The sequence below is a fragment of the Erigeron canadensis genome, chromosome 3, assembly GCF_010389155.1.
Source record: "Erigeron canadensis isolate Cc75 chromosome 3, C_canadensis_v1, whole genome shotgun sequence".
In the NCBI taxonomy this organism is placed as follows: Eukaryota; Viridiplantae; Streptophyta; class Magnoliopsida; order Asterales; family Asteraceae; genus Erigeron; species Erigeron canadensis.
In genome coordinates, this window is record NC_057763.1 from 46,425,237 (window position 1) to 46,441,804 (window position 16,568).

General features: G+C 33.9%; 2 protein-coding genes across 3 annotated transcripts; both read right to left on the reverse strand.

Annotated features, from left to right (window-relative positions):
- Positions 1-1,976: 1,976 nt before the first annotated feature.
- On the reverse strand, positions 1,977-6,677 carry LOC122592248 (formin-like protein 20). The gene is made up of 10 exons (XM_043764439.1): positions 6,479-6,677; positions 6,019-6,303; positions 5,815-5,907; positions 5,588-5,705; positions 5,285-5,478; positions 3,737-4,860; positions 3,496-3,661; positions 2,973-3,137; positions 2,746-2,898; positions 1,977-2,344 (listed from the first exon to the last, which is right to left on the reverse strand). The coding sequence occupies exons 1-10, from the start codon at positions 6,524-6,526 to the stop codon at positions 2,165-2,167; spliced, it is 2,526 nt and encodes an 841-aa protein (XP_043620374.1). The 5' UTR covers positions 6,527-6,677; the 3' UTR covers positions 1,977-2,164.
- Positions 6,678-8,181: 1,504 nt separating this feature from the next.
- Positions 8,182-14,848, reverse strand: LOC122591065 (COP1-interacting protein 7). Of its 2 annotated transcripts, none has more exons than XM_043763261.1 (9): positions 14,543-14,848; positions 12,823-12,999; positions 11,986-12,104; positions 11,836-11,888; positions 11,684-11,730; positions 11,441-11,593; positions 11,099-11,292; positions 9,190-10,631; positions 8,182-8,634 (listed from the first exon to the last, which is right to left on the reverse strand). In XM_043763261.1, exons 1-9 carry the CDS (start codon positions 14,599-14,601, stop codon positions 8,479-8,481), a joined length of 2,400 nt encoding a protein of 799 aa, XP_043619196.1. In that variant the 5' UTR covers positions 14,602-14,848; the 3' UTR covers positions 8,182-8,478. The 2 variants fall into 2 exon arrangements, with proteins under 2 accessions (XP_043619196.1, XP_043619197.1); XM_043763262.1 differs by having other exon boundaries at positions 11,836-11,885; positions 14,543-14,847.
- Between the last annotated feature and the right edge of the window lie 1,720 nt (positions 14,849-16,568).

A 16,568-nucleotide genomic window follows, 5' to 3' on the forward strand; every position in this document is an offset into this window, starting at 1 on the left:
AGCACCGTGTCCGTGTAATGCGGCGTTGGTTGTGAGGCGAAGGTGCGGTGGTAGGGCAAATTTTGGTAGTAGAGGCGGTGTCGAGTGTCGTAGAATATTGGTGTAAAAGTAGTTGATGTAAAGGTTTATGGAAATATTTTAAAAAATAAAAAGATGATAATGTAATTTAATCATTAATGTTAATGGGGTAATGTAGGTGAAAATATTTTAAGGGGTGCTAAATAAAATTAGGGATAAGTATCTTGTAATGTAACAAACTTTGAACGAATGTCTATAGTAGGAAATAACTAAATTTGTGTGTATTGTATGTAAACAACTCGAAAATAATGTTTATTGTATGTAAGAAAATGTATTCAACCAATTAAAATCAAACAAGTGGCACCTCTATATGGTTGCCACGTATGTTTTCTTACATACAATAAACATTTTTTAAAGTTGTTTACATACAATACACAAAACTTTAGTTATTTCCTACTATAGACATTCGTCTAAAGTTTGTTACATTCCAGGATACTTATCCCATAAAATTATTACACAAGTTTCAACATTTACAAAAATAAGAAGTTATTTTTTTTCATAATATAATATAGATTACTGACACTTACTTCTAAACTATAACTAATATTTTACTTATATATATTTAGTGAAACTTTCAAAATACTAGATTAAGTCATTTAATTACAAATTTATTTTATTTTATGGTTTTTACAACTTTTGAAACGCATTGTATAACCCAACGAAGCATATGTATCATAAATAAATCTAAAGTTATGTTACAATTATTACTTCTCATGAAAATTAGGGGATCGACATTGTAAGGTATCAAATTTACTTAAAAAGTTTATCATATACGAGTACTAGTGCTCAGACCCGTCCATTGGACGGGTAGTCTCAAGATATATAATAAATCTTATAATAATTGTGAAACAAAAGGTGTATGACCAATATCACAACTTAATCAATACGAAAGCTAAAGAAGAAATATATGAAAATTGACTTCATATAAATATTGATTCGAGTTTACCTTTTTTTTCCAACTTTAGTTAAATAAAAAGAGAAACAAAAAGTGTATGACCAATATCACAACTTAATCAATACGAAAGTTAAAGAAGAAAAATATGAAAATTAACTCCATATAAATATTGATTCGAGTTTATCCTTTTTTTTTCCAATACTAGTTAAATAAAAAGAGAAATATAAAGTGTATGACCAATATCACAACTTAATCAATACGAAAGCTAAAGAAGAACATATGAAAATTAACTCCATATAAATATTAAAAAAGATAATAATAACAATAATATAAGAATTTAATATTAAATAATAATAATAATAATAATAATAATAATAATGATTAAATATGAACAAAGTATATAAATAAAAAAATATTTTTGGCAGTCGATCGTAGTTTTTTTTTTGTCGTAGGTTTTTTCTTAGGGTTTAGAATATGTGAGGGTTGAAAATAGGTGATATATATATATAGATAATAATAATAAAGATTTTTTAATTAAAGGTCGGTCACTTTTTATTAAAAAAATAGAGGATTAATAAAGAGAGAATATTAGGCTAAAGGAGGGGATTAGGGGTGCCAAGTGTACCCCCAATCCCCTCTTTTAGTTATATTATAGATAGATAGATTATAGATAAACCAATTGGGTTAGATCAGTGGTTGGAACTCATGCCTCTGGAAACAGAGGTCATGGGTTTGATCTCCATGCCCAGCAATGCTGGAGGTCCTTTTTTACCTATGGTAGAACCTGAAAGCAACCCTCTACCTTTGGTAGGGGTAAGGTTGTCTACATATCAACCTCCCCATACACCGTCGAAGACGGTATTGAGACCCAAAACCCGTGGAAGACGGCATTGGGAGTTACTTTACTTTACTTCGGATAGATTATAGATGGATATATGCAAGTGTCATAAGAAAACCTAGTGGCTACCATAGTAGCTGCATGACCTTAAACCGAAAATTACCTTAGATGTTAAATACTGATGTTGCAAGTTCAATTTTATACACACACACTGACACAAACATATATATAACAATACTCTCTTTGTGAATGCAATCAATCGCCCTAAATGACTCAATATTGTGCTACAAGCTTTGTTCACTATACATATATACATGAAAAGTTATGTTCTTTTTTTCAAAAAGTGGTATATACTACTGAGCAGTGTCGGCTTGTATTTGTTGTGCGAGCTCTTTTGTTAAGTTGTCAGCACGATCATCTTGTCCCCCTGCAAATGAATAAACCCGAAAAGCAAACTGAAACGCTTTCCAAAGGACTCTCCCTGAACTCGCTTTCTTGCTATTCTTTTTTGATACACTTGCCAATTTCTTTTCCTATTCGAAGACAAAAACCAATCACCAGTTTCAAATTTGAACACCATACCCATTTATAAATGTAACATGATTGAATATGAACATGTCAGTATCTACAATGCAACCTAAAGTAGATGCACATATGTAGTACGCAGCAGTTTTTAGCACATACAGTAAACATGGCAAAATGGATGGGTTGGGTAATGGCTCTAAACGTGGCAAGTTTTCTATGCAAGTAAAAGTGGACTTAGTTGAATCTTTACTTAACCAACGTGAACTTTGAAAGATACATGGATGTTCAATATTCATTTATAACACTTTGAAAGTAGTCAATAAAGCACGTTTGAATTGCTGTAATCATATCTAAAATTACTAAAAGCCTTTTTTTTTTTATAATTATGATAGCATTAGTACAGAAATACCTTTAGTGCCAATTCCATGCAGCTTGAGGAAAGATCCACCATCAGTTCTTTGATTCTGATAAGTATACTGAAATCAAAATGAATCTTTTGACTTTTAAATTTCTTGATTTCCTCGTCTTTTGTTCGGTCTAGTGTATCAAGTTCTTCTTTGATCTGCATGTGAAAATTGCTTGTTTGTCGGTGAAGGCAAAGGAAAATGGTTTGATGATGATCAATGTAGATGTTACCTTATTAAAGTAATTCTCAATTCTATCAATAACTTGGTTCACTGGAGGCTCTACCTCCCAATTTTGTAAAGTAGTGGCAATTGCATCTAACTTCGAGTATAATGCTGCAGCCATTCTCAATCCTTCCAACTTTTTGCTGGGAAAATCTTCAAACCTTGCCAGAACCTACTAGTTTCAAGTGTAGAAGATATTACAGTTAACTATAGATACATACAATTTTAACCAGTGTCCAGATTAACCAGCTAGAGGAAGCTATTTTGACCCAAATACTTCAAAATGAGTTGGCTTATACTTCATTTATAACGAATCAAACATTTAAGATAAGATCAAGTATTCAGAAAAGTATATGGTCAGTAGGTTGAAAGTGGTGCAAAGTGAACATTAAATTTTGAATCATTTCATTCAAAATTTCAGATCAATTGACTCAACCCATTACTACCAAACCTTTATAATTCATTAAGCGTCTCCCGAACACTATTTCAAACATCAAATAAATTAGGTAATATTTAGTAAGATGGTAGACCTGTGTTTCATCGGTTAGTTTCTCAAGATGAGATTCCACATATTTGTGAAACTTGATCAGCTCATCCATGTCTGTTGTTTGGAAAGATACCAGAGCCGCTTTCACTTCCTTGATGGAATCAGAATAATTTTTAACATCTTCTTCAATTTGCTGAAAGTATGATGACCTGGAAACTAAAAACTTAGAGATACGGGTAAAATTTTTTACAAATGCATGTAATACTCTTAAAAAATTGGTTCACCTTTTTGTCATCTCTGCTAATGCATCGGCCATTCCTTTCTTTTCGTCACCACCAGAAACTGCTCCGACTTTGCTGGGTTTCTTTTGTAATGATTTAGTCTTCGTACCCGATCCCTCAACCTTTGCCTTAAGTTGACGGTACAGACATCCCATCTGAGACGATCTCTTTAATTTACTAACTGATTTACGTAGTAATTTGCCACCACCACCAATAGCAGGGGGTGGTGGTGGAGCACCTCTGTTGCCTCGTGGCACTGGTGGTAGTGCTGCAGGGTCCGACTCATCTGATGACGCTATAGATGGGGGAGGTGATGGTGGAAGCCTTCCAGTTGCCCCGGGAGGCGGTGGCGGTGGAGGTGGTGCTCCTATTGCCAGAGGCATGCCACTGCCTGGTGCCATAGGTGGGGGCGGTGTTGCTGTGCCAGTTGTCCTCAATGGGGGTGGTGCAGGTGGTACAGGTGGTGTTGGTGGTGCAGGTGACAATGATGTTGTATTACTTGTGATCACTGAGGGTAGCGGTGGTGGTGGCGGCGGCGGCGGTGGAGGTGATAGTGAAGTTGTACTACTTGTGTTCATTGAGGTTGGTGGTGGTGGTGGTGGTGGAGGTGGAGGTGGCACTGATGTTGCTATATCATTTTCTTCCACCAAGAGAAATGGAGGCGGTGGAGGTGGCGGCGGAGGTGGAGGAAGAACTCCTAGTGTTGTGGGCGACGATGCTTCTTCATGGTTTGTGCTAATCTTAGGCGAATGTATATGTTCTGACAGTAAAATTGGTGGTGATATCTCCGTCTTCTCACAATGCTGTGATGGTAGGGATTGACTTGCTTCTGCAACCAATAGTTGCGGTGACTGGGACACGATGGATGCTGAAATGGACGGCCTTTCAGATGATGATGATGGCGACCCTGAAGTCGGAATCAACTGTACATTTTCTGAATCTACAATTGATTTTAGAGATGATGATGGTATCGAGATTTTCATTTGCACTGTTACATTGCCATCAGAAGTCTCATATTTATTCACCCTTTCATCGTCATCTTCGACTACTGCAGAGTCCTTTGCCTCTTCCTTGTTATTCGACTGATCAATGGAATTTATAACTTTATTTGCTTCATCCAAGTCCATCTAGAATGACAAAAACATTTAATACAAATGACATTTAGTTTTCAACAATTCGAACATGCAGGTAAGAATAGAGCTGACCACATAGTGTCGAGTAACAAGTAAACGGTACACTTGTGATCCAAATACTGTAAGTTGTATAGACTATTAGTTTGCAAAAAATTGAGGACTAATATTCATTTTATCTTTTAACAGATGATCTAGAAGGTTACTATAAAAAATTCACTTTGGACATTTCAACCCATTGGACCAACTTCCTTTTAAGCAATATTTTTACTGGACTAATTCTTTTAATTTATGGTTTTTATTTTTATTTTTGACCCATAAAAAGGTAAAATATAACCACTCGACCCATGTATAAGTAAATGGGCCAAAATACTACATCTATGTAAGATAATAGATGGAAAGATGCAACTTTTGAGCATGCCTTAGCAGATTTGTTATTTTGAAACTCCTGGAGACCTGAAGTTGAGGTTGTTGGTGAAGATAGTAATCTTGCTTTGTCTGAAGATGACCTTGTAGAAGACTTCCCACATGAACTAGAAGGTGATTTTACATCTTCCTTCAGATTATGTGCCCTCTCTCTTGCAACCTTAATTATGTCGTCAAGCAAAGCCAGAGCTATACCAATTCCCATGCCATAGAGAACCATGTTACATGAGGATTAAACTGGAAATACAATAAATCACGGGCTAATTATTACTCGTATAATACAAAGCATAAACTGTACCACGTTTTTCTAAATCACCATTATCTTCATTATTCATTCCAGATTTGACCATCCATTCATCACTATGCATCCAATGCTTTCCAAGAGACTTGATAGACTCACAAAGCTCTTGTATCGCCTATTTACATAATTTGTTGATTACTATGTATCAAATAACACATGAAATAAACAAAAATAATAATAAAAATGAACTCCATTAAATCCATCATTATATTTTATATATTAACCTTATTCATAGGTCCTTCTGAATCTGATAATGAAATACAATGCACGACATCAGGATATAACTTACGAACTTCTTTCACCGTATCTTTGACCAACTGCAAAAAACACATTATATAAGTAGGATTTAACATTTTCCTACAAACAATCTCGGACCAACAAAATAACTACCATGCTTAATCAATTGCATTGTAATCATAAGGATTAACCTCTAAAATCGCTGAAGAATTGACACAAGGAGGCAAATCAACAAACTCTCTAAAGCTCATGATCTTCTTTCGAAGCTCAGTCATTTTGACTGAGTTGGTGTGAGGTACTCGAGGTGACTTCTGCACCACCACATTGTTGGATTCTTTACCCTTTTTCGACGACTCGGGCCTTTTACTACTCCCCGAAAGGTTTTTACTTGTCCCTGAAAGGTTTTTACTTGCCCTCGAAAGGTTTTTACTTGTCCCCAGATTCCTCTTACTCGCCCCCAAGGTACTTTTTCCTTTCTTAAACCAACAAGAAGTAAATATCACTATCACTATCCACATTCGGGTTTTTCATCAATCACAAAATATGCATTATTTATCTATACTTCAATCTACATTTCATCAAACCACCTTAAATACATTCTATATACTACAAAAAAATATATTATATATATTCTTTGAAAGAAAATATTACCCGAAATCGAGAAGCCTTCTTTCGGAAAAGACATCCAAAACATGCCATCTTCAAAAGGCTTAAGACAATCCTTATGCCGTATTCACAACAAGAATTTGTGTCAAATCATTGGTTATAGTAGTAACTAGGGTTAACAAGAACCCTAATTATTCAAAAAAATTGAACAAATTAATAATAATGAAAGAAAAATTAATTACAACCCAATTATAGAAATTAAAGAAAGATTCAAAATTGATAATTATTCAAGTAATAATCATGCAACCCATTTTCTGGACTCTCTCTTCGTTGAATCGAAAGAGTCCAGAAAAATGGAGATAATTTTATGTAAATTTTGTGGATTTTTTATATATAAAATATATATTAAAAATTAAAATTAAAATAATAATGTAAAAAAAAAGGAAATGGCCTGTTATGTTTTGTGCATAAAGTTCGCGCGTTTTATGTTCTTGAGTTCCAAAATCCAACAACCTTAAACACACGGAACAAGATACAAATGCTGTTTTGTTTATAATGTAGTTATATATAGTCCCTCAACTAAGTCTTCATTTACAGAAATTGTCCCTACCATTTTGTATTTTTGGCTTTATATATATAATAAAAAATCATTTGAGCACCTGGTTTGGATTTTGGATATAAACTAGTTTTTTGTCCCCGGGCGTTGCCCTGGGGAACATTACGTGACATGTAAACATGTGAAAAATTATATAAAATGAAATTTTCGTGGCAAAAGTTAAAAAATAAAAAAGTTAAGTGATAACAAGTAAAGAAAAATGAAACGTTGGTGGCTGAAGTTGAAAAAATAAAAGTATAAAAAGTAAATAGAACAAAACTTTGTATGAAAAGTAGAAAAAATAAAAGTGATGTGGCAAAAAGTAAAATGACGAAAACTTCGTAAATTTATGTGATAAAAAGTAAAGAGAATGAAACGTTCGTGACAAAAGTTAGAAAAACAAATGTATAAAAAGTAAATAACACAAAATTTTCGTGCAAGAAATAAAAGTTATGTGACAAAAAGTAAAAATTTAAAAGTTTCTGTAATAAAAAGTAAAAAGAATGAATTTTCGTGGAAGAAATTAGAAAAATAAAAGTTTAAAGACTAAATAAAACAAAGCTTTCGTGCCAAAAATAAAAGAAATTAAATTTAAGTGAAATAAAGTTAAAAGTTTCCGTCATAAAAAGTAAAAAAATGAAACTTTCGTGGCAAAAGTTAGAAAAATATATGTTTAAAAACTAAATAAAAGCAAACTTTTGTGCTAAAAGTAAAAGAAATTAAAGTTATGTGGCAAAAATTAAGAAACCTAAAGTTAAAAGGTTAGAGTTAGCTGATAGGGACCATTATTGTAACAAATTTAACGACAGGGACTATAATTGTAGGAAAAATTTAACAGCCGTTAGCTGATGAGGACCATTGCTGCAACAAATTTAACGACAGGGACTAAAAGTGTTGAAATTGTATGACGCACGCAAACCGATTCATGCTTTTTATCATATATAATAATAATAATGCATCAACTACTTAAACCATCAAAGAACCATCAAGACATCAAGTCAAATCTATCTTGAACGGACAATACAAGATACTGCCGTGATCCATTAGTCGTCAAACAAGGTTCAAAATGACCGACAAGCCTGGAATGGTCTAAGGGGTGCAAAATCATCAAAATGTTGCGACTTGCGAAGTAGACTAAAAAAATAAGCTCAAGTAATCCTATAACGTGACACAACCATCAAATATTTATTACAAAAATAATATAAATATACATTATACATACAATGATACAAATAATTATTCCCAAACACAAAAATTACCTTAGAGAACCCCCCCACCCACCTTTTTTTTTTTTTTGTTCCTCTCTGGATGCGTGAATGTATAATACACTAGCTCACAACTATAACACAACACAAACTAACTACTCCATAACATCAATCATCTATGTGGCTGTAGGGTGCTTGTGAATTCTCCTGTATGTAAACCTTTAATGACCATGTTACAGCCCTGTTCACTTTGGATTGGTTTTCTTAAGTGGACTGGAAATGCCCGTTTTGTTAACTGGCTTTTTAGCAGAGACAGAACCACCACTTGCTGCAGTTCTTTCAGCAATTCTCCTTTGACGTTCTGCCGCCAATTCTTCCACTCTCTTTCGAATCTCATCTTCCTGTTTCAGTATAACAGAATCCATAAATACCTAAAAAGACTCAAATCTAGAAGAAAACTTTTATAGCAACACAAGTATATATGTTTGCCTGTTGACTTAAAAAGACTAGTAGAAAGGCTGAAAATGTGTAAAAAGTATACTGTACATGAAGAATACCATTTCCATTGCTAGAAAAGTATGTAGTTTTTGCCATTTGACAAAGCTAAAACTGTTGCCCTCATGGATGAAGATCCTCTCAAGTAACTTGATATATCAAATTGGTTTTATAAGACAATGAATACTAATAAAACAAAATCCAGCCCCACAGTAGTACCCGACATGCTTTTACACGCACAAACATCACAACTTGATAGGTCAAGTTATATATTAACTTGAGAGGATCCTTATCCTAGACTTTATCTTTTGATTATTTGAACAATGATTATTATGGATTATCCAATACTTAATTAACTTTATCATATAATTATTGGTTTAGTCTTCAAGGCTAAATATGCTTAGATTAATTTTAACTTAAAAAGCACTCAGTTTGGCATTTAAAGTCAAAGACTTTCATACCTGTTCCCTTTTGCTCTTGTGAACGACTGGCCGACTCACAAATGGTAACCTCTTGTCAGTTGGGAGAGATCTTGACAAAGGTCGAGCTTTTGCCACTTTCTTCATTTTAGGTTTGACAGGAGACTCCTCGGCTTGCTCTTTTGTCTCAACAGGAGCTGGCTTGGGTTCAGACTTTGTGAAAATTTCGGCTCCATAATCCATTTCTGGGGTCCACGAGGACCTAACTGGTGGCTCAACCCCAGAATCACGTGGGACCATCAAATAGAGGTCATCTGGCTCATAGAAGCCCGTTTGTGCCCCCTGAGTAGGCTCATTATCATCGGGTTTATTCACACTCTCGATCATGCTAACATCTGCTGACCGCCATTCTGACTCATATGGAGCTGTTGATTGTGGTTGTACCATGAAAGAATCATCGACAGGCACAGCCTTTTTGTTTATTTCAGATGAAAGAACGTCACCTTGCATTGTAACATAGTCATCAGTGAATGCTGATTTTGAACTTTGACTTTCAGAATTCTTGACCACAAACCAGTCTTCTTCCCTTTTGTTTCTAATCATAGAAGATTCCGATCCAAGATCCCGAGAGCCTGTCATTATATCCGTTCCTTCTCCATATCTTTGTGAAATTACCATATCAGTGTCCGAATAATCCCTTCCTTTCATCCTAAAAGTCTCACCATTTTCAAAATCTTGAGAGTTGACATTTCTTGATTCATAGCCTCCGTTTCTGTCAGGAACCACAAATGAGTCATTAGTCCTCGTTTTTGGTTGATTTTTCACATAGTTCTCCGACCCCATGTCCATAGCTTCATTTCTGATTGTGAAATGATCATCTTGAACATCTTCTTTCAAGAGTAGATTTTGAAATGCATCCCAGTTTTCATTTCGTTTTCCAGATTCGTTGTCCAAATCCGCACCTTTTTTCTTCTTTTCATGTGATTTCGAAGATTTGCTATGATGCTTCACCAAAGACTCTAGAACACCATCAACTTCATCTTCGGCAGAGTCATCACTTCCTCCATCAGAATTCTTTCGATTAGAAGTAATATAGTTAATGTTGCGTATAACAACAGTCTTCGAAGACTTCTTTTTGTTCTTCCTGGTTGTCTTTTCGTGCTTTGAGACTGTTCCTGTTTCACTAACAGAATCAGACTCAGTATCGTCATTGCTCTCATCTTCCTCTTCATCTGAGGATTCAGGTAATGGAGATTTTGACTTCTTTTTTGATGATGATCTATGGTGGCGGCCATGACTAGAATCGTCAGGATTTGCAGGCCAACTCATATGGGCTGGATAATACGGGCCCATACCAGGGTATGGATAAGGATAACGTTGTCCTTGTGGGCCTGGAAAGTTGTACATATAGGGAGGCATCTGGTTTGGCCATGGCATCTGCATCTGTACATTTGAAGGAGTAGACGATACCTGATCTGTGTTATCTGCAGCAACAATCTCTATAAGAACCTTGAGTGTGGTCGAATAAGTAATTTAAGTTTATTGCAACGTATTGCTTGACTACCAAAAAATAAAACATGCATCTTCTATCCAAATAGAGATCAAAACGAGGCTGGATCAAATTTATATTTTAGATCGGGGCTGGATCAAAACTTATGTTTTAGATTGGGTCAGGGGGTTTCTTTGTTAATACTCATAGTAAAAAGTTAACCTGTTTTGGCATAGTTAAGGCGGATACAAGAACTTGAGTATGCCATTGGTACTTTTGTACCTTTAGGACTGATCTATAAAATCTTAATGTTTTGACCTGTTGGTAATGAAAAATATACGGATCTGAAAATTTATAAGATTGCTCTCTCCCATCTTAATTAACTTCACATGTTCATTGGACCATTCATAACAGACGAAATGGATCTATTGGGTGACGACATGAAAGCATATAATCACTTACTTTTGTCTCCTTCTGCATCAATGAAATCGTTGTTTAGTGTTGAAGCATTACTTTCGGTTGCAATCAATAATCCACCGGTACCAGAGTAAGCTAGTTCTGAAGGGGGGTATGCTGCCATTGCTGCTAATTCATCCATCCATAGACCATCATTGTGCTTCTTCTTGCATAAATCTTTGAATTCTATGCATGCTTCCCTATATTAATTAAAAAAATCTTATTTGGATAGCTGAACATGGAGTTTAAAGATTATAATTCCATCAAATTCCAAAGAATTCGATGATTGGACCCGGAAATGTGAAAACATGCAGATCAAAAGTAAACTTGTGAACCCCTATTGCGTACCTTAAACGTGAGGCTCCAAAAGCATCAGCAAACAATATCAGATCATTCATGTTTTCAGTTTCAAATCCAGCTACAAGTGCACGGGCATAAGCCATTGCTTGTTCTTTCCGGAGCATTGCTTTTCGTGTTTCCAATAACCGTTGAAGTTGAATTCTGGTCAAATACAATTAACTAAAAGTCAACCTTTGTTTTATTGATACAACACAATCTTGATCATATTATACACAAGCAAGCTCAATTTACTTGGAGTTTTCTTCTTGTACATTATCACCAGCTTCTCCAGCTTTGGTCTAGAATGAAAGATATAAATTGGAAACATGAATTAAAATTCCCGTCTCAATAACAGATGTATAGTCGACTTTTAATGGCAAAAATTGTTTGTATATGTGAAGTACCTTGGAAGGATCTGCTGACTTCTTCGTGCTTCCATCAGATGATAAACTTCCTGCTAACAAGTCAAAAACCAAGTTAAAGATACAGATAAACTTAAAAATAACACGTCACAACTAGTTTCTGGCTGCAAATTATTCACTATCAAGTAATACCTTCGCCACCGGGTTCTTCACCTTCATTACTTTGAACAGAATTCTCGATCTGCAAAATTTCTCGTTCTAATCTTATAAATCTTTCAAGAACTTCAGGTGAGTTTATGAAGCGCACAAGCCTGAAAAAGTCATTCAATGTATTCAAAGTTCAAGTACCCGAACTAGTATTTACTTTTGACATCATTATGACTTATTGCCAAGATACATTTAAGCTGTCATGACTTGTAGGGATTTTAGATATAAGTTATCGAAGATGTTTAATACTAAATATTGTGGTAGAATTATAGATTTTATCTATAAAAAAAATCTAGCAAGCTTGTAAGTGGAAAAGGAATCTAGTAGGATAGTTACCTTGCTTTCCAATTAGGCAAGCATTGAAAAAAGCTTTAATCAATAAAGAATGCCATGTTATCAAAAGTACACCAGGGCTCATGGACCGCTCAATACTTATTTATTTACACCCAAACCATGGACATTTTAACCATATTATCATATTGGTATAGAGGGGCCAGAGCACACCAGCATACCCCTGCATTTTGCAAAGAGGTCGTCTCTGTAACATGGACCCCTGGCATCCCTCATTAACTAGGTTGAGTGACGCTCATGGGACCATTCGTAACGTAAAGAACTATTCCCCCCAAAAGAAATGTTATACTCGAATCGTAAATTCAACTCTTGACAACGTCTGTTGGGCCTTAACTCATAAGGACCAAATATTTATTTTATTAACTAAAGAGAACGTGACATGTTATCCATATACATCGAATCAGTATAGAAAGTTCTATGGCTCAAACCTTGACAGATCAAACGGAACCCAAACTGGAAAGCAAGTCATACCTTTGGAATGTGGATTTTGTGAACCAGAAACCACCAGTGTTGGGCGGACGAAGAGTGATCGAATAACCCCCTTTTGAAATCTGATCTTTAAAGAATTTTAAGTGAGAAATGAATGGTTCTACCAATCCAGATGCTAATTTCTCTTTGTTGCTTCCAGAGACGAGCAAGAGATCACATCTTCAAAACGTTCCAACACAAAAAGGAAAAAAATTAACCATAATTAGCAAAATCACAATCCTACTCAAGAATCTTGATAAACACATATGACCAATTTCTTAAGCATTTCAAAGATCTTCAATTAGGGATGTGCATGGTCCAGTTTGAACAGTTTTAGCCAAAAATCTCAACCAAACCAATACATACGGTTTCATGATTTTTCAAACCAATACGTCCAAATTGTTATGTCGAACCAAACCAACCAAAACCAATTAATCCGGTTTGGTTTGGACGGTTAAGCGGTTTTTTATTTTTTGAAATTAAATGTACAAAAGCATAAAATAATACGTAGCATCTAAGATTCGATATCATGACATAACAAAATATTCATAAGTCTTATAAGACAAACAAACATAACAATTTATGATTCGATATATATCATGTCTACAACTTTGACAAATAATAAGTATATACAATTTACATTATTAACTATTAATATAGATATAAACTTACATTTATTAAAAGTGAATGGTCCGGTTTGAACCGGATTGTATAATATCTAAGACCAAAACCAAACCATACAAATGGTTTACGGAAAAAACAAACCGACGGTTTAAAATTTTGATTTAAAACCAACCAATCCGTCCAAATACCCCGGTTTAAATGGTTTAGCCGGTTTGGACCAAACCATGCACATCCCTATCTTCAATATATGGATCATCCATTTTGTCTTACATTTTTGCCATTGAAAAATCACTGTCTTAGTGTTCTTTTTGCATTTTCACACTTGGGTATCTTACGAATTATTCAAGACTTGTTGATTACTCAAGAATCAAACAAAAAAGTATATTAAATCAACACTAAAATGACCAAAAAGATTCAAACTTTAAGCATTTAACATGAAAGGATAAGAAACACAGTTTAACAAATTGAAATCATGCCACCAAAAATCTTGAAACAGTTTTAACACAAACAAACAAGAGTACAAGACCCAAATCAACAATGTTTAGAACTTGAGATCACACCCAAAACAGACTATAATATGTCAATTTCACAAATACATGATGCACACACACAGACACACTCAATTCCAAACAACCAAAAGGTCAAAACTTTTTATGATCTCAACATTAAAACTCAACTCATAATAACTGGAATCCAATCAACAACAACAACAATGCCCAAATCCCTACTTGCAGGGTATAGATAATAACTGGAATCCAATCAAAAAATCAATTTTTTTTTATGAAATTCAACAAGAACAAAAAATCTCAACTCATTATAAAAGATCAAAACTTTTGAGGATTTACAACAAGGCAGACAGAACCCAACTCATAATAACTAAAATCCAACCAAAAGATCCAAACTTTTTACCAATTATATCAAGAAAAAAGAAAGCCCAATTCAATACAGCTTCATTCAAACTATATATACACAAAGAAGAACACACAAAGATAAAAAGATCAAAACTTTAGAACAATTACGTCGACAACAAACAAAAAATCGACTTAATTCAAACTAAAATCAATACACAAAAACATAAAAAGGTAAAGAAAAGTTGTACCTTGTTCTAGTTGGTGTAAGTTGAAACAGAGCATATTCAAGATGTGTAAGAGGATCCATACTGCAAAAAAGGTAAGAAAATTCACACACAAAAAGTTGTGAAAGAATGGGTGTGGAAATTAAGGAGAATGAGTGTTTGAGTTGATGTTATGGAACATGGGGATCATGCAGAGATAGACAGATCTGCAAGATAGCAGAGTAGTGATGTTTTTTTTAGAGAGAAAGCCAGCAGGAAATTATGAGGTATTGCACATGCAATGTGAGATAGAGAAAAGAGAGTGAGTTGTGAGATTGAAGATTTTTATCAAATGTGTAAACGTAGGGTCACACCACAAACACAATGTCTATTCCCCCACCTCCCTTCCGTCGACGGACTAGGATTTGTATCCGGTTAGTCAAGTTAATACATCATCAACTATATTAAAATAAAATCGATTTTCATTTTTAATTTGATGGATTTTTCCAATTTGTTTATTTAACTAGTTCAGTTAAGACAACTTATAAGATTTATATCTCAAAAAAGTAAAGGTTTCTTATGTTATCTTATATGTATATAGTTAACAAGAACATCAAGTGCAAAATGTTAATCGGTATGATTTTTTTTAGAGTCAGTTTCGATTCAGACGTGCTGGAGGCAATTTTAACCAACAAATCGTTGGACTTCAACCCCTTTCTCATGAAAAATACCTTGAGATGAGAAACTCAAGACTCGAACCCGAGATTTAGGAAAAATTCACCTCCGAGACCTACATAATAGATTTAAAAGATACCTTTGACTAACTAACTTAAGTGTAGTTATGATTTAAACCTTAAATGAGTTAAATCTCCCATTCCGTATGTTTAACCATTATATCATTGTGGTGATTTTTTAAAATTCAAACCCAGTATCTCTTATTAAAATATTAATATACTTTACCACCGGTTTTATAAAAGAATGAAAATGTCTCAACATGTTTTTTATTAATACTACATTTAAGTATACAACATGTGAAATTAAAATAATGTTGTAGATTCTTTTGGCTCACATTCTCATTGTTTCAAGGTAAATTGTACCGTTGGATGCATAAATAATTACTTAATCAAGTTAGCTAGTTTAATTATTGTAGTAGGAATATTATAATAGAGTGGAGTTAAGTGCAATCTTATAAGGGGCGTTTGGTAGAAGTGAATAAAAGAGAATGAAAATGTAATAGAGAATGAATATAGTGGGAAAGAGAATGAAAGTTTAGAAAGAGAATGGATTCCGTCGTTTGGTACAAACAGAGAATGAATATACAAAAAATACAAAATTTTGAATAATAATTAAATTTAATATATATAATATCACTAAACCAAAAAAAAAAAATTCCATTCCCATCAATTCTCTATATTTTATAGAGAATTGAGGAAATAGAATCGATTCCCACTTCTCGATTCTCTTTCTCATTTTCTATTGCAACCAAACATGAGAAGTTTTTCTCATTCCCTTTCCACCCTTTCCATTCCATTGTACCAAACACCCTATGCATGATGATGTATGTTTTCACTTTCCACCTTTTATATATATATATATATGTGGATGGTTATATCAGACTGTTAAGTATTTAAGTTTAGGTGTTGAACATTCACATATATAATTTTTTTTACTATAAAATTCATGAGGGACAACATTTATTCATCAAACAAAAATATTAAAAAATTAATATGTGAAGCCTTCCACATCTAAGCTTAGGTGTCGAATGATGAGCAAGATTCGTTAACTTCAATTTCCAACAAGATTTAAATTTATTTATTACAAGGTTAACTTCTCTACTACATTCACTCTTGGGCAGTGAACCCGATCGTTTATAGTATAGCAAATAGTGTATAAATGATTATCATTATTTAAGTGTTTAACAACATATTGATCTATCAAAATTGAGAAAATCATGTTTTTTGTTTTGTGCATTTATCTTGGATGCATATTCATCAAAATTGATGCATCAAACCAAAAACTTGATTTTTTCGATTTTAATGAATCAATGTGTTGTTAAACACTTAAATAGTGA

What these genes read in the sequence shown, in the direction of transcription:
- LOC122591065 (XM_043763261.1), bottom strand. Translation starts at nt 14,601, where the DNA reads ATGGATCCTCTTACACATCTTGAATATGCTCTGTTTCAACTTACACCA. An exon ending in CTTACACCAACTAGAACAAG is followed by an intron (nt 13,000 to 14,542) that starts GTACAACTTTTC and finishes AACGTTTTGAAG; the next exon opens with ATGTGATCTCTTGCTCGTCT. An exon ending in TGAAGAACCCGGTGGCGAAG is followed by an intron (nt 11,889 to 11,985) that starts GTATTACTTGAT and finishes TTGACTTGTTAG; the next exon opens with CAGGAAGTTTATCATCTGAT.
- LOC122592248 (XM_043764439.1), bottom strand. Translation starts at nt 6,526, where the DNA reads ATGGCATGTTTTGGATGTCTTTTCCGAAAGAAGGCTTCTCGATTTCGG. An exon ending in ATTCTTCAGCGATTTTAGAG is followed by an intron (nt 5,908 to 6,018) that starts GTTAATCCTTAT and finishes TGTTTTTTGCAG; the next exon opens with TTGGTCAAAGATACGGTGAA. An exon ending in CAGAAGGACCTATGAATAAG is followed by an intron (nt 5,706 to 5,814) that starts GTTAATATATAA and finishes TTATGTAAATAG; the next exon opens with GCGATACAAGAGCTTTGTGA.